The following is a 24,606-nucleotide window of genomic DNA, read 5'->3' on the forward strand; positions in this document are numbered from 1 at the left end:
CGTGTATCTTCCGCACACACATGACACGACCCATATACATATATATTGATAAATACCTCATTTAAATTATGGTGCATTAGACTGAAGAAATCATGAGCTCTAGAGGTAATATGATTTTCTAGTTTTGTGCTTTCTTCTTTTTATTTTTTTAGTTGAGCAAATGTGCTTTCCTTAATCTGTGTTGAAGAAGGAGCATAGTTCTCTTGATCTATTCCTTCTGGTTTTATTTTATTGGGCTAAAAAAATATAGTTTATAGGGCTTAAAAAATAATTTTGATAAAATTACAATTATATTTAAAAAAATATTAGAATATTTAAAAAGTTGTTAAGTTGAATAAAGTTAGAAATTATGGCAAATTAAACTAATCTCAACTCACACAATTTTTTTTTTTTTTTGTTTGGGGAACGAGTCACACAATTGTTGACTGTTCTCTTCTTCTAATTCAGACATCAACTTAAACCAGAATTTTCCAATTCCTATATAATCATTTCAACTTTATATATATATATATATATATAAGATTCCTGCGAATGTGGAATGAGACTATGAAATTATCAGAGAGAAAGCCTTAATAAAAAATAAAAAAGTAAAAAATCACAACTAATATGACTAATTATTAGTGCTAGAATTAGATAAAAACGAGTAAAAGCTCATCGATCCAACTATAGTGGTTTTTTTTTTTTTTTTTTTTTTGTGTATTTGTGTTTGTGTCTGTGTTTGTGAGGCTGTGTCAGACAAATTTTAATTAATGAGTTGAAGCACAAAAGTTTTTACTTTTTTTTCTAACACAAGTTTTGTCTTTTTTTTCAGTTTATGTCAAGTTTTCAGTTTTGTAGGTACTGTTTGAGATTTTTTTGACTTTTTCAGACAAATTTTTTTTGTCTTTTCTGCCCTTAACCGGCACCGCTCTGCTTAATTAATAACTCAAAGAATGCTTTTTTGGATAACTGTGACTAATGCACAATTATGAAACATTTTCTTCATAATTGATTGGCTAAAGCTCGGTGCTGGTTAACATTCTGCTTAATTAATAACTCAAAGAATGTTGTTCTGGATAACTGTGACTAATGCACAATTATGAAACATTTTCTTCATAATTGATTGGCTAAAGCTTAATTTGCAGCTCCTTTTGAAGTTTGATTACGCGTGACATCCCACCATTTGTGGCTATTTGTGGAAAAGTCTTATATGTGGAGTTGTCAGCTGTGGACAAAACGTGAATCTGACTCGACAAAATTCCACTGTCGGTTGGGGTTTCCCTTTCCTTTGCGGAAAGTAAAATCAATGTGTTGAATTTTTATTTATCCAATCAACGGTCCTGATTCCATTACATTATCAAAATTACCGTGTGTCCCATCCAACACTTGCATCTCACTTTCCCTTTGATGTTACTCGTTGGCTTACCCGAAAAGACAATTACCATTTTTTTAATACAAAAATTAAAGGCAGATTTTTCTTTTTTTTTGGGAAGTTGAAGTTTTTTTTTTTTTTTTTTTTTTTTGATGAAAAGACAGTAACTTTATTAAGAAGAAGATAAAAACAGTACATCTTGAGCCAAAGCAGACTCAATAAAGTCTGGATTTTCCTCTATCCAAGTTACATAACTGTCAATATTCTTGGCATGTTGAGCCAATATGTGAGCTGGCCGGTTCCCTGTTCGCTTAACATGTGAAAACTGGAAAGACCTGAATGCCTGTACCTTCTGACCAATGCCGAGAATGATGTTATAGATGGATGCTTGAGGACAGCTAGCACCGAGCATAGCATCTACGATCATTTTTGAATCACATTCAAAATGAACATCCCTTATACCAACATCCCAAGCAAAGTCCACAGCTTCCTCCAGAGCTTTAGCCTCAACTTCTAAAGGACCCAAAGGACAGAACACCTTCTTGCTCAAGGCTGCTGCTACCAGGCCATCATGGTCTCTGATGATGACCCCCACACCCGATGCCTGTTGGGTCTCAAAAACTGCTCCATCGACGTTGACCTTGTACCATGGCGGGGAAGGGTTGGTCCACTGTTCCCTAACATGCATCTCCGTCTGTGAAGGTTGGAAGTTGGCAAGCTGAAACTCCTCAAGCAACAGTCGTGCCTTCTGCAGAATCGTTGCTGCCGTTTGTCTTGCTTTTCCTTGTCGGACTGCATTCCTGTTAAACCACATACTCCAGGCAACTGTTATTACAAGTTCCAACAATTCATTACCCACCCGCTGAAAGAATTGTAGATGCCACAAGAGATCAATGAAGTCTCGAAAGTGTACCCCACAATTATCAAACGGAATTCCTGATAACTTCCATACTTCCTGAGCTCGGTCACAACTCCAGAAAAGGTGACCACCAGATTCAGCGCCTAACCCACATGCTTCGCAAATTGGATCATTAAGGACTTTCCGATGACACAGATTGTCTTTTGTAGGTAAAATATTACGACTTGCTCGCCAAGCAAATGATTTAACTTTATTTGGGACATTTAATCGCCAGAGATTTTTCCAAAAGCCACTACGATTTCCATTGCTGGAACTGTCAGGTCTCTGCACCGAAGAAGAAGACAAGGCTATCTTATAAGCACTTCGAACCGTAAAATTGCCTTTGGAAGTATATGCCCATATTAGCCGATCAGGGGGTAGCCTAGAGCTCAATGGTATGCTCATAATTGACCGTGCATCATCTGGAGAAAAAGTGTGCCGAATCAAATCTCTCTGCCAAGTGCCATGGTGTGGGTCGATTAAGTTGTCAACTGTCATTCCCATTGGTAGCGCCACTGGAGGGCTAGTGAGTTTAAAAGTGACCGGACTAGGCAGCCATTTATCCCTTCTGATATCAATTGACGCTCCATTCCCAACTTGCCACCGATACCCTTTACGCACAATACTTTGAGCTGAGAAGATACTTCGCCATGCAAAGGATGGATTATTCCCAAGTTCAGCTGTAAGGAAGTCACCCTGGGGGAAGTAACGAGCTTTGTACACCTTATACAGAAGAGTACTGTGACATGTTTGCAATCGCCAACCTTGTTTTGCCAACAGTGCCAAATTAAAGGCCTTGAGATCCCTGAAGCCGAGACCCCCCTCCTCTTTTGGAAGACACATCTTATCCCAGCTTAGCCAAGCCATCTTGTTTCTTTCATTTGATTGACCCCACCAAAACTTTCGAACCATAGCAGTCATCTCATCACATAAATTGTCTGGTAACTTGAAAACACTCATTGTATATGTGGGAACTGCTTGAGCCACAGTCTTGATGAGTATTTCCTTTCCAGCCTGTGAGAGGAGTTTTTCTTTCCATCCAGAGAGCTTATTGTTTAGTCTTTCAATGAGTTGTCAGAATGTGTTACGTTTATTCTTTCCGACCAAAGATGGGAGGCCCAAATATTTCTCATGTTGTTGAATGACTTCTGCACCAAACCTGTTTTTGATCTCATCCTGAATGTCTTGGGGAGTGTTGAGGCTAAAGAAAAGGGAGGTTTTATCCCTATTCAATTGTTGCCCAGAAGCATGCTCATATGTCTCCAACACTTGTTCCAATGCCATACAGTCATCCCTAGTGGCCCTGCAGAAGATAAGGCTGTCATCTGCAAAGAAAAGGTGTGATATCTCCGGTGCACCCTGGCAAGCTGCAATTCCCTTTAAAGAGCCTTGGTCCACAGATTGCTTAAATAACGCTGAGAGTCCTTCTGCACAAATCAAAAAGAGATAAGGAGATAGGGGATCCCCTTGGCGTAGACCCCTAGTAGGAGTGATACATCCTCGGGGTTTCCCATTAATTTTTACAGAGTACTTTACAGTACTAACACACCTCATCATAATAGTCACCCATTCTTCAGCAAAGCCCATCTTCCTCATAATACCTTCCAGACAACCCCATTCCACCCTATCATAAGCCTTACTCATGTCAAGCTTTAAATCCATCTCCCCCACCTTACCACTTCTTTTTTGGCTTATGTGATGCATTATCTCAAAAGCAACCAACACATTATCTGTAATGAGACGGTTAGACATAAAAGCGCTCTGATTTTCACTAATAATTTGTGGAAATAACCGCTTTAGCCTATTAGCCAAGACCTTAGAAGCAAGTCTAGAAACAACATTACTAAGACTAATAGGCCGATACTGATTGATCTTAGTTGGATTCTTAACTTTTGGGATTAGTACAATATGAGTGTCATTAAAATTAGGGGGAAGTAAACCATGATTAAGGAAATCAAGTACAGTTTTAATGACACAATTACTCACTAGAGGCCAAAAATGTTGGTAAAAGAGAGGAGGCATACCATCAGGACCTGGTGCTTTCTTTGGATGCATTTGCTTTAGAGCCTTTGACACTTCCTCAGCTGTGAACGCATGCAATAAGGATTCATTCATAGCCATAGATATCCTTGGTTGAATTGCCTCTACTACCTTGCTGTGATCAGTAGGCCCATTAGATCGAAAAATCATTGAAAAATAATTGAGTGTGGTCTGTTCTATACTTCGATCATCCTCCTTCCAAGTACCCGTTTCATCACATAACCCACGGATGGTGTTCCGTTGAAATCTATTGGATGCTTTAGAATGGAAAAAACTAGTGTTTCGATCTCCACTAGTTAGCCATAAATTCCTGGATCTTTGTTGCCACATTGTACTCTCAGCATCAAGCCATATATTTAGAGCTTTCCGAACCTCCATAATCTCATCATCAATCTCCTTTGACCCATGCATCAGCTCTAGCCTCTTTAATTGTTTCTCTAAACCGGCAATCTTTCTACCAACATGGCCAAACTCCATTCTGTTCCACACCTGTAGCCTTGACCTACAATTGTTGATACAATTTGTAAAGGGAAATCCACCCGGTTTACATAATCCTTCATACCAAGCTTCTTGTACTACCTCGTCACACTGTGGATCACGCAACCACATAGCCTCAAATCTGAACATCCTCTGCCCTCTACGCCTTTTGTCCTCCTCTTCTTTTGGTAACCTTAGTGTCAACAATGAATGGTCCGAAGTAGACATAGGAACATGGTGAACTTCAGCTCCAACAAACTTTGACTTCCATGCATGGTTTGCTAGAGCTCTATCTAGCCGAATCTGTAGGCGCCCCTCGTTAGGTTGGTTCTTAAACCAAGTATACGGTACCCCATGAAAGCCAAGGTCATGAAAACCACAGTAGTGTATGACATCGCGGAACCGAGTCATTTGTCTTGCCGGTCTGACATTACCTCCTGCTTTCTCTGTGGCACTGGTTATTTCATTGAAATCCCCAATGCATAGCCATGGAAGTGCACTAACATGACTGAGTGACTCCAATAGTTGCCATGTCTCTTCTCGCTTACTTGTTTCAGGGTGACCGTAAAAACCAGTTAACCTCCAAACATCTCCATTGCTATCACTGTCAACTACAGCATCAATGTACCATCTCGTAATACCCTTAATCTCCACTGTTGATTCTGGTTTCCAAAGTAAAGCTAAACCGCCACTAGAACCAACACTAGAGATTGCAACCCCTTGACTATACCCCAGTTCATTCTTCAACGCATTCATACTATCACTAGAAAGTTTTGTCTCTATAAGAAAGACAAACTTGGGAGCTTCCACACGCAATGCTCGTTTTAGAGCTAGGACTGTCGGCCGGTTCCCAAGCCCCCGACAGTTCCAACTAAGGGTACTCATTGGACCCGGCGGTGCTGCGCAGCAGCCACCGCCGATCCAAAATTGTGTGCCATTAACTGACCTAGAGCCCGAGTCTCTTCATCCATCTTCATCCTCTTCTCAAAATCCATCCCGTCTTCCTCCTGCAGCTGATCACTTTTTCGCTTTGGCCCTAACCTCTCACTAGATGACTCCCTGGTGTCCATTGGCCTAATTTTGTCCGTTACCCTTTTCCACGTACCAAGGGTATGCTCCTGTCCTTTAACTCCAGTACTACGGTTTTGGACTGTCCCCGCAGTTTTAGTCACAACAGTTTCTTCCACCTGTGAATTACTAGTACCAGTGTGAAGAACATTTTTCCCATGCATAGTCTCTATTGGAACCTCCCCCTTAAGAGTTGGCAAAGTTCCCAAGTCACGATCAATCTCCTCAAGATGCATTTGGAAGAGATCTTGATTGTTAAGAATTTCCGTATTTGAAGGGCCGGGCTGTATTAGCTCTTCCACATTTATCGGTTTTTCCTTGCATGGGTCATTCACCGTCGCCGATGTTGTCGCCGCCGTATGTGCCCCATAGTCAACCACTTCTGTAATCCGGAGTGATTGCGTAGTCCTCTGTGGTGGAGTATCAACTGAAGCATTCTGAGTTCCCCCATGGTAAGTCACAGGTTGAGACCTGTAAAACCTTTCCATTGTTGCACGCATCCATACTCCATACTGTTGTTCCTCTCTACGAAGGCTACCCTTGCTGTTGAGCCAAAGCTTACAATCCTTTTCATCATGGTTCAACACTCCACACCAATAGCAAAAAATCGGCATACGCTCATACTGAAAGGAAACCCATTGTGGTTGAGGCCCTCCAATATTCACCATCCTACCTCTGCACAATGGTTGAGTAATGTCAATATTAATTCGTACACGGATACACTTACCCCTGCAGTCTCCTGTAGCAGAAACATCAACGGCTTCAACTGCCCCTAGCGTCTTTCCTATAGCCTCAGCGTTCTCCCTTCGCATACACCTCAGTTGTAATCCATGGATTTGAACCCAGAAAGAGGCTCTGTCAAATTTAGCATCTTCAACGCTTGCCTCCTCCCCAGGCTTGAAGAGCCCTATTAAATACTTGTCGAAAGTCCAAGGTCCTTGCATTAGAATACGGTTAACATCCGTTTCATCATCAAATAGCAGTAGAACTGTGTTTGCCCCAAGGTCCCTAATCTCAAAGTTACCTCCCGATCTCCACATGCTCCTCAGTGTTCGAGTTATGACGTCCATATTTGGTCTTCTCTTGGTAAAAAACTTCGCCACTAATACCCTGTTGTTGGTGTTATCAGTGTCTGGGGTTACCAAGTCCACGGTATGACTCTCTTTGCTGTTCAGAGACAAGTTGGCCCACCTACCAGTGATGTCCTCCATAGTTGTGTAGAGAAAATTGTACGAAATTCTACCCGTAGGAGAAAGGAGGCCTACCTAAGGTAGGCAAAAAGTTTCACGGCACTAGGGTTTCTCGAGACAAAACCTAGGTCAGGAAAAAATTTGGGAAGTTGAAGTTGAATCAAAGTCAGAAATTAGAATAAAGTTTCAACAAAGTCGCCTGGCCGTTCCTTCTGTGGTGGATCCATTTTGGATTTCATAGGAAGCATCACTTTTGCAACAGCGTTTTTCTTTTGAGTTTTAATTAATTAATTAATTTAATATCTTTTTGAAGACCCACTTTTTTTTTTAAATATGATTATATTTTACAAATATTTTAACCAATAAAATAAATTACATCCGTACACACTCCATTTAGACATGTAATCCTATCCTATCTTTGTCTTTAATCTTTAACATATAATAATTTCACCTATTTTTTTGTTCAGAATTTATTTACGTTGGTCAACAAGTCAACAACAAATGTTGAGCTATCTCACTACAACCAAATTGAAATAAAAACTATTTGAGAGAAATAAATAAATCAAATTGATCCAGAACGTGTAAATAAATTTCTTTTAAATAGAAAATAAATGGAAGAACGAAATTGTTCTCATTTTAAAATTTAGGATAAATTTCATTAACATTATTTGAGTTTGTTCTAACTAACTTCAAGATTTAAAACCTTCTCAAAAAAAAAAAAAACACTAACCAATTTAGTTCCTAAAGCCAACTTAGTCCCTAAACATTATTAGGTTAGTTAATTATTTTTCTCAATTGTCTTGAGTACTAAATTGACTTTAGCTAGGGCTATCTAGACCATCCATGGACCTAACCCGCCTATCCAAACTGACCGGTTTGATCTAAAAATCACTCAATTTGACTCTTGTGATGGTCAGCGGTGGTTTTCGATGCCTAAAACCTGATTCCGACAAGTTGGTTGGCAGGTCATTTCTTCAAAACTCGATTTCAACCGACCCGACTAATTCCACCACCAAAATCCCGACATTCTTTGTCATCTAAGGAATTACTTAATCATATCTCGCCAGACACGGCCATATTTCAGCTAGATCCAACGAGTTTCGGCTACATCTCCTCCTTCCTAACTCTAACCGATATCGTCTGCCATTTGACGAAGACCCGACCAATCTGACTCGACTCCTTCACCGATTGACGGTAGGTCTGGAAAATCTCCACCCAATTTGGACGAGTCGGTTGTGAGTTAGGTACAAACCAACCTAGACCAACCCGTGAATACCCCTAACTTTAGTGACTAAATTGTTCAATTTTGAAAAATCTTGAACCTAGTTGGCATTAACCAAAATTTCAAGGTATGTTAATAAAAATAACCCTAAAATTAAAATGATTTTTTTCTTTAAAAAAATTAAATAATTGAATAATAGACCAATGACAAAATCATGATCTTTTTCACCCATAAAAAAGAAATTATAATTTTTGTAAAATTTAATTTGACTATTTTTTCTCATAATAATTTTTTGTTGAGAAGATCTTATAATAAATTTAATAACAAAAAATAGATAATTAACAAAAGATAAAGTCTAGAAGAAAAAAAATATTTGACATTTGTTTTTTTATAGAAAATTTGATTTTTGTTGATATGACAGATTTTCCCGGTAAAAAAAAAAAAATTGTCAATTTTTATTTATTTTTGGTATGTAGCCTATGACTCTTCGTGGTGCTGCAGCGTAGCAAAACATATACAGACTGATCTCTGTCTCTTTCTCTGACACATTCACACCACCGTACCCGCCGAAAATTCTCTCTGAAAAATTTCCCCTAATTCTTTAAATCCAAATCCAAATTCAACATCCAGATCTCTCTTCCAAGAAAAAAGAAGCCAAAAGACCTAAACTCAGTATCGAAAATTTCTTGAATGTGAGGCGGTTGAAACTGATCGCAACCGAGTCAGCGTCCGAGTCATGGCGGGGAAGACCGAGTCAGTGTCGATCCGGTTTCCGTACAAGAACCTGAAGGACGATGCGGCGGAAGTGGAAATGGTTGGAGTCGTCGACGTCGACATCGGCTCCCCCTCCCCAAACCATCGGATCGATCTCAATTCTTCTTCTTCTCCTCCTCCTCCGTCTTCGTCTCCGCCTCTTCCCGGAGAGAAACAGAATTGTAGTTTGGCGACTCTTGTTCTCAGTTGCACCATCGCCGCCGGCGTCCAATTCGGCTGGGCCTTGCAGCTCTCTCTTTTGACTCCCTACATTCAGGTCCATTCTCTCTCTCTCTCTCTCTACAAATTTGTTTTCGTTTTTGTTCGATTCGGATCTGAGGAGCTTGAAACTGTTTGATTGAGAATTTAGATGCTTCTTTTAAGATTGAGAGAATTACAGGGAGTTTGTGATTTTGAGTGCCGCTGATTTTGATGTCATTGTGTATAGAGGGAAATTGGAATTTCTCAATGGGATGTTTGGTTTGTCCTATACTAAATGTTCAATTAGTAGGTATATAATGCAGCATTGATTGAAAAGAGAAAAATGTAGATTTCAATGATACGTTATGTTAACAGGATTAGGAAATATAAAAAGCTGTCAAAATAGTTTCTAAAAAAATTTCTAAAAATAGTTTTCCTTAGGCATCTATTAACTTTTCCCTTGGAGGATTTAAATTGACATTCGAGATGAGATTATTTGTTTTTCTTGATATTTGTGTATAGTTCGACTTTGTTTTTCTGAAAAAGGAAAAAAAAATATATATATATAACTGTTAAATTATGACCTGTATGATATGATGTTAAATTACCGATTGCCTCAAAAGCTTGGGCTATTGGGATATAGTAAATTTAATCATTTAACCACGTGATTCTAACAATAGCAATGAATGCATTAAGTCATTAGGCACCCGTTAATGAAATCCTATGTTTTTTTTTTATTTTTTTTATTTTTTTTTTATTTTAAATTTTAAATTTCTATTTTTTATCTTCACAATTTTCAAGAGAGAAGTATAATTGGCTGTGTACATCACTTGTGCACAAAAAACTTGATTGCATCAATGTTGACATTCTTTTTAGAACTCCGAATGAAAAAAGACAACTAATTGCACATATGAGTAATGAGTGCGAGTTCAATGTCCTCTTCATTTAAGAGCAAAGTGGATGGGCGGGGTTGTGAGTTGAAGAACTACTGGCCGCATGTGTACCTACCAAAAAAGGACAAAATAGTTGCACCAATTTGAATTCGATACAAAATATAGCTCTTGATTGTTGATGCCTAATTTAATGCAATTTCTTATTTGGAAAAAGGAGAATAAAATCTACTTTTTGAGGAAAGTATAATGTTTGAAGACTTTTTGTCTGTTTCTGCTAAACAAAACTCGTTTTTACAATGTTTGGATGGTATCACCTAACATAATTCCAGATTTAAAAAAAATTACATTATGAATTGAAGATGAGTTTAGAGAACTTATAAATCCGCTTTCTAAGAAACTTGTCGATCAATAGCCATTCTCCCATTGCTACTTTGCATGGAGCCTTACCGTTATGTATGCTAAAGTATAGGATGCCTTAGCTCCGACTCTCCTACCCACCTCCCTTGCTGTCAAAATTGACAACTAAATAATGACCAAAATAAAATAACATGGTCATATTTGGTATCACAAATGCATTGAATGCTTGTAGCATCGAGATTCTGGAGAATGTTGAAAGCTCAAATTTTTAAGTGTGAAACAGAACTGTTTCAACTGTTACTATGTAAAAGGATGTTTAATGGTAATATCATTATCATCTCTGTTCTTCTGAATTTTTTTCCAGCTTAAATTGATGCAATTTGTTATCTTCTCACAGTTTATTCATTATTGGTTTGATGGTTTATGGTATCTCTGCCTTGATCAGTCAAACTGTATTGAGTTCTTTTTAATTTTATGCTTGAGCTTCATTCTGATTAACTAATGCTCTCAACTAATTGTTGCAGACACTTGGAATAGAGCATGCCTTTTCTTCATTTATTTGGCTCTGTGGCCCTATTACTGGTCTTGTGGTAGGTGATGGCAATCACTTTATTTCCTTCTTTCTTGGTTTTCTCACTGTGTGACTGATGGTCCAGTTTTTTTTTTTTTACATTTTATATCCGCTTTGTATGATTTGGTATGTATTGCCCCTTTTAATTCTTACCAATATATCACACATCATCATATCATGTTGGAATCAATATGGAATGCAAACCGTTTCTAGTCCTGTGTTTGTTTATCTAATGAATTCTATCTTATAGCTTGTTTCTGTTTGAAAAGAGTATGCCCTCCCCCCAAAAGCCATCACATGCAAATAGAGAAAATGAAAATGAAAGGAGCAACTTGCATGTTGAGTAGTGCCACCTTCAATAGAAAGTACTTGTGCTTAATGAAGATGATTTATAATATTTGCCACAATGGACTTTGACTACACTATGCATTGTAGCAGTTGAATACTACCTTTAGTTTGTGAGATTCGTTATGTAGTACCAAGAACAACCCAAATAGTAAATAAGGAAAATAGGAGGCCTGTATTGGGTGTCTGCTTCAATTGGTTACAATTTGTCCATAGGAATGGATAGTTTCTACAGCTTCTTAATTTTCTTGTCATTTCTACAGAAAATGAAAAAAATAAAAAATGTTTCATAAGCTTCATCAATGTCTTCTGGTACTTCAGATCCTGTGCACTATGAATCTATGATGCTTCTTGATTTTACTGAACCCCTTGATGCCCTTTGATGTTTGTCTCTGTGGTGATTTATTCTGTGGTGAGATGTGCTCATGCAATACAGTCTTAAATTTCTTCTACATATTTGTCACCTTAGGGTGTATTTGGATACTGCTTATTCTGCTGAAAACTGAAAATATCGTAGCAAAATAATTTTTAAATGTGTGAATAGTGCCGTGTGATCCATTTTTAATGAAAATTTTGTTGAAAAAAGAGGTTTGTGGGTCCCGTGAACAGTGCACGGGACCCACTGGAAAAGAAAAAAACACCAGTGCACGTTCTCACAAAAAAAGAAAAAAAGAAAAGAAAAGGAAAACGCTGAAATGCAGACGCTGGGTCTGTTTCAGCTGTACCCAAACGGGTACTTAATATATGTCTGCTTCCGAATTCCGATAGTTATGATCTTGAGTTACTTGCTTATTATTTTTCAGGTTCAACCATGTGTCGGTATTTGGAGTGATAAATGCACTTCTAAATATGGAAGAAGACGGCCATTCATTTTTGTAGGATCTATCATGATCTCAGTAGCAGTAAGTGTTAGGAACTCTTGGATCTCTTAAATTTGTTGTTGTCTACAGCTTTTTATATTAGCTAAACTAAGTCTTGCAATATAGGTGATATTAATCGGGTTTTCTGCAGACATTGGATATATATTAGGTGACACGAAGGAGCATTGCAGGTTCTTATTGCCTCCTCTTGATTCTTTGTTTTTTCTATTTCACATATATGGAATATTTGAGGTTTAAAAACACTCATCTATGCAAATGCAGTATATACAAAGGTACCCGGACTAGGGCAGCTATTGTCTTTATTATTGGTTTCTGGATGCTGGATCTTGCCAACAATACAGTGCAGGTAAGGCTTCTTGAAACAATTTATTTCTGGTTTCCAATCACTGCAATTTAAATCTTATGCCATTAACCACCATGAATGTGAGCAAACAATGGAACTTTTATTGTTTGTAGGGACCAGCTCGTGCTCTTCTGGCCGATCTATCAGGTGGCTTATTTTTTTACTCCTATATCTTTTCCATTTGGGTTCTTATAATTTAGTGAGACCTAGGAACTCAATCTTTATTTACATGTTTTACTTACAAACTACATGCTAATGCAAAACATTATAACTTATGTTATGACTATATTTTTAGGGCCCGATCAACGTAATTCAGCAAATGCTGTATTTTGCTCATGGATGGCTGTTGGAAACATTCTAGGATACTCTGCTGGTGCTAGTGGAAGTTGGCACAGGTGACACCCCTTGAATGTTGTTTAGTTGTAATATGCTGCTCTGTAGATTTGGCTTGTGCATGTCTTTATGTGATTCGTTCGATGCATTCCTTCATCTCTGGTTAGATATCATAATTCATTCCCCATTTTTTTTAAAATTTTTATATTTAAAAAATCAACCATATAGACTTAAAGAAACTCTGTGTCTTGCACTTCCCACTCTGGTTTGTCTCAGTTGAAATATGATTTTGTGTTTTCATTGTTCAAATTCAACACTCAAGTTCTTGTGGAGATTAATTTATTTGAGAAATTCATTTATGAGCAGATGGTTTCCATTCCTGACAAGTAGTGCTTGCTGTGATGCTTGTGGAAATCTCAAAGCAGCGTTCCTTGTTGCGGTGGTGAGTTAGTATACTAGCATGAATCTTTCCCATTTTATATAGTTAATTACTTCTCTGACTTTTATTTGAAAAAAATATTATTTTTTTCCTGTCAATCATGTGTATTATGGTATCTATTATTGTGACTTCTTACATGGTTTATCATATGTAAATGAAGCACAATTTTTATTTTATTTTGATAAGTAAGAATAGTTTTAATAAATGAAGACTACTTCATGTACAATGAACACAGGTAGCCTAAAGAATTACAAAAAATTCAGAACAATTATGTACAAAAGGACAGACTCTAAAAATAATGGAATCAAATCTCTATGCTTAAAACCCCCTACACGAGATTAATCAAACGGAGAGCCTATGAAGGTGGGTAGTAGCTGATCCCTGTACTCACCACATCATCAAAGAATAACGGAACCAAATTCCAAATGGCTGAAGAATGTTTACCCAACCAATTCCTCCAGCCAAACATAAGATCAATTGCTCTCTCCAGTAGGACCCTGTAGATCCCCAAAGATCGGAAGACAAAGCTCCACAACTGATAGGCCTCGCCTCATTGCAATGCATCAAAAGGTGATCCACAGTCTCCCCACTACATAGGCACATGCAGCACCAGTCCACTATAATGTTCTCTCTTCCTAAGATTTCATAAGTGAGAATATTCCCCCTAACCGCCGTCCAAATGAAAAAGGAAACCCTTTCACGGGGAAATGCTATAAGTAATTATTAGATTAGGATGTGCCTACTTTAAGTTGGGGAAATGCTTTCTCAGAAACTTGTGTATTATAGCATGTTAAATTTGATTAGGACATGCCTATTTTAAGTTGTGGAAATGCTATTTTTACACCCAAAATGGGCCCTGCATGTGTAAGAGAGAGGAGCCTGCAAGAAGATATTATCGGTATGGAAATAATAGTTCCCTATAAGTAATTGCTCTAGGTTCTGATTGACAAAGGAAATCCATATTGACATAGCTTTGAAATTTCTTTCTTCTTTTTATACACCTACCTTTTTAGTAGTTCAAAAGTTCACTTATTTTTTAATTAGTTAATTAATATTATTTTTTTAAAAAGCAGTTTGCAACTGTATGTGTTCTGCTGGCATCAAATTGTATGATTCTGAGTCGAAGAATGGTGTTTGGTGTATCTGCAGGTTTTCCTGACTCTTTGCACACTTGTGACACTTTATTTTGCAAATGAGGTTCCACTTACTGTGAATCAGCCCCAGCATCTGTCGGATTCTTCACCTTTATTGGATGATCCTCAACAAAATGGCCTTGATCATTCGAAGTCAATGCCTGATATGCCAATTAATGATAATGCCAATGGTGAAAGGGATAGAAACCTAACACAGGTCACCTCTATAGTTGAGGATCATCAAAATGAAAGCGTTAATGATGGCCCGGGATCTGTGTTAGTCAATTTGTTGACTAGTTTAAGGCATTTGCCGCCTTCGATGCATTCAGTGCTTATTGTTATGGCTCTTAGTTGGGTAAGCACTCCAATTCTTATATCAATATCTCCTGTTTCTGTGTATTACTTTCAAATTAGTTGTTAGTCAATTTGCTGTTCATATTTTGCTCTGACCTTAAGAAAGATTACTTTTTTTAGGCCAAGAGGTTGTTAGTAAGATCTTTGAATCAGCTTATTGGTCTTATGGTATATCTCAGTCTTGCATGGATATTAACTGTTAGCATATTTGTTTTTACTTGATAAAAAAGAAATAAGTCAAATGGATAAGTTTACGTGAAATGGAAACTTGCATATACCTATAAATTTGTAATTTAATTTTGAACTAATATGATCTTATTATAGAGTAATTTTGTAGGGGCTTGAGTATTTGAGATGAACTTCAACATCGAGAGTTTTAATCTATCAAGTTGTATTGACAAAATCTGTAATTGTTTATTGTTTAATTCATTGATTGTATTTTTAAACACGGAGATTTAAGTATGATTTGGGAATGATGTAATTTTCAGATATTGAGTATTACGAAAGTTGGTGAAAGGAACATTTAGCTCCAATACAAAAACAAAAATTATATGATGTAAGCCTTTAAAAAGAAGTTTGAACTACTAAGTTGTATAATCTGTGAACTATAGCAAAGAATATATGGAATAAGTGCAACTATTTTCATATATAATCAAATGGAAAAAAAATTGCAAATCAAAGTTATCATTATAAAACTAAGTATATCACTAGGTTCTCAATTTATGAATTGAAGAAGATAAATATAGCTATTTATATTCCTTTTGTACATTTTAGAAATGGCAGGATGTCAAACACCTTCAACAACATTGCATTATAATAAAGAAGATGAAGGATGCCAACTATTTCTTACCAAATCACACTACAGAATAATATGGTGTGGCATTCATTTAAGGGTAAAAAGAAATGCCTATATCAATTCTTTCTATCAATTGCCTAAGATAAGGGATAGTATTGATGCAGCTATCAAAGATTCCTTTGCTGTTCTTCACAACTTTGTAGATTCTAAGATTTATGGTTTGGAAGGTCAAGTCAATTGAAATTTAGGAGTTAAATAATTGTTTTTTCACTTAGAAAGTTATCATTAGGTTTTTTTTTTTAATTTTTTTTTTTTATGTTGTATCTGGTTCTCCTTTTATTTTCTTTGTTATGTTTTAGGTGTGTGCTCTTTATTCACAAATTGACCAAAGATAAATATGTTCTGTTATAATCTCTCTTTTCTTTTTTCTTTTCTTTTTTTTTTAAAATTTTTTTTTTCATTTTATGTCAGCTTTATTATTAGAACATCGATTACCCCCAAAAGAGAATGAAACACTTATCCCCCCCCAAAAAAATTTATTATTAAAACAGTTCTTTATTTTTAAAACCTGAAAAATGTTTATTATTATTATTTTGAAAAAAGGTAAATCAATGTACTTTTGTTGGCAACTCACATGAAGTTGAGAAACACGAAAAAATCCTAGCATTGTAGGAAGTGCTGATTGGCAGACCCAAGGGCCTTATCAGCACTTCCATCACTACTTAGTGCTAAACGGCAATCCCTTGTCCAAATGCTCTTATATTTTTGTGACAGATTTCCCTCAGTCCCATGCATGTGGATCAACCTTGATTTGTCAACCAAGAGCATTTTGATCGTTTGGATCAGATTGCATGATTGGCACATATAAGGGTTTGTTAATTGCAAGTTAGTTACTAGTAACTATACTAAGTCGGGCTAGTTAGGGTTCAAGCACATGTAACACATTAATTACATGTTAATTCTTGTGAGCACTAATTAGTAAGCCAATTATTGAGTCGTGTGGCCACTTAGAATAGGGCAAGTGATGTATAAATAGGTGTTGTAACTCTCATTTGGACCTCTGAATGAAGAATAGTCATTTTGATTGCTTAGTCTTGTCTCTCTTGTTAATTTCTTGGAGGTAAAGACTCCCTAGAAGTAGTCTCATCTTGGCAGAGGTGACTCTTGAAAAAGTCACAATCTATTCCATCACTCACCAAATTCATGCAATCCATCCTCTAGATCCATCACCTAATGCTTGCTCTGAAACCCTTGTTGCATTGTCATCAAATTCTACTTGCATATTCCTTCAAGAACCCTCGTCAACCACTCACATTCTAATATTCCCATACTATACTTGAAGTTCCCAATGCGTTAAATACTAACCCTAATCTTCAATCTACCAAAATCTCAGATCAAACACTAGTCTCATCTCATTTCCAAGCTATAACCAAACCCTCAAGGCTTTCCAATCCTAAAAACTGGCCTATAAATCCCTACAAAGTCTTAGTCCCAAAATTTTGGGATCAGTTATGGATCCTTAACAGATTAGTTTGGGTTAGCTGCATGTAACTTAGGGACACCCCCAACGAGTGACTAAAGTTTACGCTGGCTGTTAACCTACCGCTACCCTTCTCCTTTTCCTGGGATTGGGACCGGCTATAAACAAATATATGATACTAAGAACAGACCCAGATGAAGTTATGAAATATTTTTATATATATATATATACTAATAAAATAATTGTTGTGTTCTCACTGTGTTGTATCATAGTTTTCAAGAATTGCCATATTTTTAATGTGGCCGGGTTCCTAGAGTCAATTTAAGAATCTTTTACATTTGTGCTCAATGCTTTCAAAGAATTTAAAGATTTTGATTAATGGATTATTGTTTGTTTTGGGGCAAGAGTGCGTAGAGTATTTTGTTCTTTCGTTCTCTTCTTCTTTGGCATGCCAATACTGTTCACAAAATTTTCATACAGCTCCTGAACAGCAACGATATTCTCTCTTAGCAATTCCAGATCACACCATGTTCCCTACCTATCAATACTCTAGAACTTTATATTTTTCCTTGTTAGCCACCAAATAAACCATTAAACTAGCCATAAGATGCTAATTTTGATGCTGCCTAGAATTTCTACAACTTGGAATCCTCTAGCTCCAAGATTCAAACTTTTCAAACCTAATTTGGTTGCAAACTAGGCCAATCTCAAGATCATCTTTCTTTCTTTTCAAAATCCCACCAAAAGCACATGCAGACAGAGTTCCCTAATCTATCCTATGTGAAGAATGATTGAATCAACAAACATGGGGGTGGGGGGTGTGGGGGGAGAGAAGCATAATGAGGATTTTTACAGAAAGTTAAGGGTTATCTAGAGGGAGAAATGAGAGAATTGAGATTTATTTTGAAAACAAATTGGTATCTAATATTTAAAATGGACACTAAAAAGTAAGATTAAAAATGTTCTTTTTTGTTGAGTATTAAAAAAAAAAAATTATTGACTTATAGTAACTAGTTTCTAATTTGGAATTTTGTTAAGTTTTTAAAAATAAATATTTCTACTTATGTCATGTGTTGGAGGCCTGGGCCTCATGTGCTGTTACTTCTGCATTACTCTGTGCGTGTGTTAGATTAGTGTTTTTATGTGATGATTGCTGGTTCAACCCTCCATATTAACCTTATGATGTTTGCAATTATAATCTTAAATGCAGCTGTCCTGGTTCCCGTTCTTTCTTTTTGATACTGATTGGATGGGGAGGGAAGTTTATCATGGAGATCCGAAAGGAAACCTTTCTGAAGTACGAAAGTATGATCAAGGTGTCAGAGAAGGTGCATTTGGTTTGCTATTGAATTCAGTAAGAACTCAAAAATTGAGCATCTGTAATTTTAAATTTTATTTGAAATGACTCATTCTTTATTCAATTTACAATAAGAATATTTTTCACAACTTGATGATAATGGAAATTTATAAATAGCGTCTTATCTTGCTAAACAGTTATCTTTTTTTTGAGAGGTATCTTGCCAAATAATTATCTAAAAGAAATTTCATATTTCTTGTGGTATAGGTTGTTCTTGGCATTAGTTCTTTCCTTATTGAGCCAATGTGTCAGTGGCTTGGGGCAAGACTAGTATGGGCAATGAGCAATTTTATTGTGTTTGTCTGCATGGCAGGCACTGCTATCATTAGTTTGGTATCCGTCCGAGAATATTCTGAAGGGATTCAACATGTAATTGGTGGGAGTGCAGCAATCAGGATAGCTTCCTTGATTGTATTTGCTCTTCTTGGCTTTCCTCTTGCTGTAAGCATATTTTCCTTGCAGTATCACTTGATTTGTCTCCATTTCTGCCCTCAGAAGTATGTGTTTGCTGGTATTGATTGTTTGTGTGTTGCAGATTACATACAGTGTTCCATTTTCTGTCACAGCAGAGTTGACTGCTGATTCTGGTGGCGGCCAAGGTTTGTAACAATTTCTTCTTTATTTCTTATTGTTACGATCTTTATCTAGTTGTAATTCTGAAGAGTTTGTATGGCTATACAGGGCTGGCTATTGGAGTGCTAAATCTTGCAATTGTTGTTCCACAGGTATTTCCATGCATTTTTCTTTATTTTCTGCTCATTTTCCTCATTAAAATTTGTAAGAGGTTACATTTTTTACAAAGTTGGAATGGAAAGAGTCCTAAAACAACTATCTAAATCTTATTATTGTTTTGTAGTTTACTAGTTAAGTGCCCATTTGTTACCTAGTTTTCGGTCTTAAAAAGTGAGTGATGTGGGAAGTGCAAAGAAATATTTTGCGTAATTTGGCTTTATTAATTTTGGGAGTCAATTGTATTTTTATCGGTCAGGTAGATTTTTATTTTAGATTTTAGTTGCTAATTAGGTTATGAGTATTTTATTAATTAGAGAGTAAGGGTTTTTATTTTTGGGTGTGTAATTCAATAATTGAGTTTTCCCAAGTCATTTAAAATTAGGCTTACTAAGTCAAGTAGAATTGGAATTAGGGTTTAGTCCAAAAGGTTTATATAAGCATATATTGCATTCCTAATGAGATGGATAACAGTTTTTTTATTAATAAAATTTCTTTGAAAATTTTCCAATGGTTGTTGACTCCAACCAAGTGTAAGTGCTAACTCCTAGAGGTTCTCTCTCGCTTGGTGCTAACTCCAAGTAAACCTAGGTATTGATCCCTAGGTTACCTATCCCTTATTTTCTGCTCTTCAATTTTATTGTCATATCATTTTGGTTTTGTCTTGCATCACTGTGTTATTAAACCCAAACATAATGTTAGTCCCATTTGGCAGCTGATGAAAAAGGCGTGTTTTAAAAACGTCCATAATTTACACGTTTGTTTTCATAGCTCCACGAGAATGCTTTTTTATTTATTTATTTATTATTATTATTATTGTTATTTCTTTCTTTCTTTAATACTGCTAATCTTCTCCCCGCATTTTTCTGCCTTGTGTGCTTGTTTGCCATATATTTTTAGTTTGAGCTTATTATGGCTACAGAAATTCTAACTTCATTTCAATGTGTCTTTTGATACTTATATTTACTTACAATGTACCAATTTAGCCACACTAAAAAAATTTCCACCAACAATGTACCATAGTCACCTCTTTTTTTTTTTAATTATTTTTTATTCTTTATTATTTGGGTATAGAGTTCAGAGGTAGCTAATCTAGCTTGTAAAGTCGTAATATATTCTTTAAAATTTTGGGGATATTGATGGGGCTATAAAAGTACTTTTCCTTTTTTACTCTGGTTTGGTTGTGATAAATGCTTATACACACTTTCATTTTAAAGTTATTAATAAATGAAAGTTGTTAATTTAGTTGATGCTGATATCAACCGTGTTGATTTATTCAGATGATTGTATCACTTGGTGCGGGGCCGTGGGATGCTTTATTTGGTGGAGGAAATATTCCTGCCTTTGTTTTGGCTTCCTTTGCTGCCTTGGCAGCTGCTGTTATTGCAATCCGCAGGCTGCCAGATCTTTCCAGCAGATCTTTCAGGTCATCTGGTTTTCATTTTGGTTAATGACTGAGGCTGCCTCATCAAGTTGACAACCAACCTGAATATTATTATCAGCAGCCCCATGAACATACTCAGTGACTTTCAGAGGGATTGACTCTGCCATTTTGCGTACGTATCATATTCTTATCAAAAGAATTTACACATTCCATATTCAATTTCATTCATTTTTTTCCCCATTGTGGGTATCTGTACCCTATTTAGAGTGTAATACATCACTATTTTTAAAGAATAACGTGTATATAGTGAAAAGTTTAGTCATATTCTCATTAATAGAAAGATGAAAAAGAAAAGAAATTTCCTTACTCATTTATTCTTTTTAACATTCCTAATTATCATATTTCTGCATTCTGAGTTCATACCGACTGTTTAATCTTTTTTTTTTTTTCCTTTGTCGTTGCTCATGTGTATGTTGTTATAATGTTTTAAATTAACTGATAACCCATCATTCCAATGGTGGTTCCGTGTAGTGGTACATTGTTAGTTTGGTTGTCGCCCGTCACTGGTTTGGTCCTGGCTGACATAAGCAAACTCATAAAGGATGGTGAAGCTTTCTTCTGAATTCCAAAAGCACAAACTGCTCTTCTAAGGAAGTGTGCCAGTTCAATCTTAGGTAGTTTCACATGAATTTTTCCGGTATGGCTCTACTAATTTCTTGTTCTTTCTGGAGTTGTATGAGTACAGAGCGGCCTTAATACCTTTTGGTTGGACAAAAAGGATTGGACTTTTACATGACTTGTTAGTAGGCAGAATTTGTTTCTGTTTTGTTCAATAATAATTTTGACATTAGTGATATAGATTTTAACAGCTTGCAAAGCGGAATAATAATTGTAAAAAGCAGATAATTTTGGCTTTTCTTTTATTTTGTGGGGGACTTGAGTGTCTCCCATTAAAAAAAAAAAAAAAAGACTTGGGTTTAGGCTTATGGGCCTGTTGTTTCCTATCGTGTGAACCTTGTTAGGTCTATTGTTTAGGTAGCAACTGTTGGCCTTTTAAGACTAGCTCGACCTATTCCAGGCCTGTTAGTCTGGGTTAGGTCTCTGGGTCTGTTTAACATGGCTGGACCAAACTGACGGATTACTCAAAAACTCCAGTCCTTACTGAAGTTTATGTTATGTTGAATTGCTATATTGTGGTATTTGAATTTTGAATTCGAGGGATGAAGTCATGAAGAACTCCTTAATTTGGTAATATATTAATTCTCACTTGATTGCAAGAGTAACAAAAAACTAAGGAAAATAGAGGATGCAAGGGGGAGGGAGAAAAATAAAATATAAGTAGGGGGAGGACAATAAATATTCCTCTTTCGATGATTTAAAATTTTGAATGAGTAGAAATGATAAAAAATAATGTAAATTGACAATTATACCTGTCCTTTGTTCAATTCAAAGAAATACATAATAAATTGACATTATAAGGGTAAAATTGATCATTTAATTTTTTTTCAATATAAATGGAATCACTTCCCATCCATCCAAATACACTACCGTTTAAGTGTTTGGATGAGTTATTCATAAACATAGCTATTGATCTAAAGTGAGGAATAAGAATAATTTTTTCAAAGGGTTAAAAACTCAAGAATAACCAATCCCATCTTTACTCAAATATTAGTTGTCTTTCACTTAATTTTCTTATACTCTTATTGTTTCAAAAAAAAAAAAACTTACGCTTTTGGGATCAACGATTTATCTTTGATGTCGAAATAGTCATTTTCCACTTCAGAATTTTTTGGGCTTAACCTTCGTCACCAACAACATTGAATAGCCAGACTAAGGTTCGATTCTGGATGACAATTCTGGCTTGATAGAATTTCTCATTGATAATGCTTGCATAAGTACAAATGGATATGGTTTATGGACTAAAGAGTTTAAGGTTCAAGAGCTTATTCTTTTTCATGAATTTTTTTTTTCCCTTTTCATTACTAACATTATCACTGGGTTAAACGTGAAAATCTGAAAGCTGATTATCTTCGTCATCATCGAAAACAAACAAATTTGTTTCATAGTGAAAGTGTGTTGAAATATCTACATATTCATGATAAGTGTTTCCTACCTTGTTAATTATTATTTTTTCTCTCTTCAACAGAAATTTGTGGAACTTTATAAAGATGTTTCCAATTGTCTAAAATTTCTTTAATACTTTCATATTTAGTATATACTTAGTCAAATTGTTGTTGAAGGCCCATTATATATTATGTTCCATAGAATAATCAATGGATTTTGTTATTATCACAATTATCTTATTCATCGAGTGTAATATATATATTTTTTAATTTCATAAATAAATTATTTGAAGTTTCCTTAATCTCTTTTTTGAGATCCCAGTCAACTATTGCTCCTTTAGTAGTAGACAACTAGACATAGACTCTGGCTCAGATTTTACATAGTTCTTATTAATAAGTTTTTTTCCCCTAGTTTTTAAACCATGAGTGATACTATCACTTGTACTAACATTTTTAGATTTACGATCTAATTATAACATTTGCCTATAATCATGTTTCTCGTGTCTTAACCAAGAGTTGATACACTATCTTATCATTACTATATGATACTATTCTTGACTACCATTGGTATCTAAAACTACCTATATGCTTCACTGTGCCTAGATGCTTCCGACTTGAACTTCATTTGAAGCAAATACATGTTGTGGATTTACAACAACGAAAAAATGAAGTAGCATACCAAAAAAAAAAAAAAAAGAATACATTAGACTTAATAAAATAGAAAAGATATATATATATATAAATACACACCTTGTTTATAGAATCTTTTAAGGATGGTAGCTAGGTTCTTTCAAACTTAATTGTGAACTATTACAAGAAGAATATGGCTAAATGTATGGGAAGGAGGTTTGGACACTCTGGATAGACAATCAAACTATAAAGATACTTGAACCATTTAGTATTTGATATTTTTACACTTAATCTATTCAAAAGGTTCCCTTTTATCGGGGAAAAAAATATAAATATAATCAAGAAAAATTTATTAGTTACCATCTTTAATAAAGTAACCTAACTTTTGTAAAGTAACCTTAGTTTATTTTTGTTGTGAGTTGACATTTTGCTTTTTTGCATAGCGTTCACCAAACTTATGACATACTTATCTTATCTTTACATTTGATTGATAAGGTTGAGATATTCTTCATCATCTCATGGGGCGGGGGGGCGCTGGGGGGGTGGGGGGAGACAAAAAAATAGGAACTTGGTTGTTTTCTAGCTAGCGTCTTGGGAGCCATCGTTAAGACTTAATAATTAAAATAGAAAAGATATAACCTTGTTTATAGAAATTTTTAAGGATGGTAGCTAGGTTCTTTCAAACTTAATTGCGGGCTATTACAAGAAGAATATGGCTAGATATATGGGAAGGAGGTTTTGATACTTTGGATAGACAATCAAACTATAAAGATACTTTCTTCTAAAAAAAACTATAAAGATACTTGAACCATTTAGTATTTGATAGTTTTACACTTGATTTGTACAAAAGGGTTGTTGCCCTTTTATCCCCGGGGCATATAACCAAGAAAAATTTACTAGTTGACTATCTTTAATAAAGTAACTTAACTTTTATAAAGTAAATTTAGTTTATTTTTGTTGTGAGTTGACATTTTGCTTTTTTGCATAGAGTTCACCAAGTTTATGGCATACTTATCTTATCTTTACATTTAATTGATAAGGTTGAGATATTCTTCATCATCTCATGGGGGACAGAGAAATAGGAACTTAGCTATCCTCTAGCTAGCGTCTTGAGAGCCACTCTTAAGAGTTAATACTTAATAAAATAAAAAAGATATATATATATATATACCTTGTTTATAAAATCTTTTAAGGTTGGTAGCCAAGTTCTTTCAAACTTAATTGTGGACTATTACAAGAAGAATATGGCTAGATATATGGGAAGGAGGTTTTGACCCTCTGGATGGACAATCAAGCTATAAAGATACTTTCTTCTAAA

At 35.7% G+C, this 24,606-nt stretch overlaps 1 protein-coding gene across 2 annotated transcripts; it reads left to right on the forward strand.

Moving 5' to 3' along the window:
- Window positions 1–8,731: 8,731 nt before the first annotated feature.
- On the forward strand, window positions 8,732–21,013 carry LOC115982850 (sucrose transport protein SUC3). 2 transcript variants are annotated; one of them, XM_031105574.1, is made up of 14 exons: window positions 8,732–9,276; window positions 10,975–11,040; window positions 12,170–12,268; window positions 12,353–12,417; window positions 12,509–12,593; window positions 12,704–12,737; window positions 12,886–12,985; window positions 13,290–13,365; window positions 14,512–14,850; window positions 18,336–18,453; window positions 18,796–18,923; window positions 19,018–19,081; window positions 19,164–19,207; window positions 20,492–21,013. In XM_031105574.1, exons 1-14 carry the CDS (start codon window positions 8,983–8,985, stop codon window positions 20,660–20,662), a joined length of 1,683 nt encoding a protein of 560 aa, XP_030961434.1. In that variant the 5' UTR covers window positions 8,732–8,982; the 3' UTR covers window positions 20,663–21,013. The 2 variants fall into 2 exon arrangements, with proteins under 2 accessions (XP_030961434.1, XP_030961433.1); XM_031105573.1 differs by having other exon boundaries at window positions 8,733–9,276; window positions 18,336–18,479; window positions 18,690–18,923.
- The last annotated feature ends 3,593 nt before the right edge of the window (window positions 21,014–24,606 follow it).

This window comes from Quercus lobata, chromosome 3, assembly GCF_001633185.2.
Source record: "Quercus lobata isolate SW786 chromosome 3, ValleyOak3.0 Primary Assembly, whole genome shotgun sequence".
Taxonomy (NCBI): Eukaryota; Viridiplantae; Streptophyta; class Magnoliopsida; order Fagales; family Fagaceae; genus Quercus; species Quercus lobata.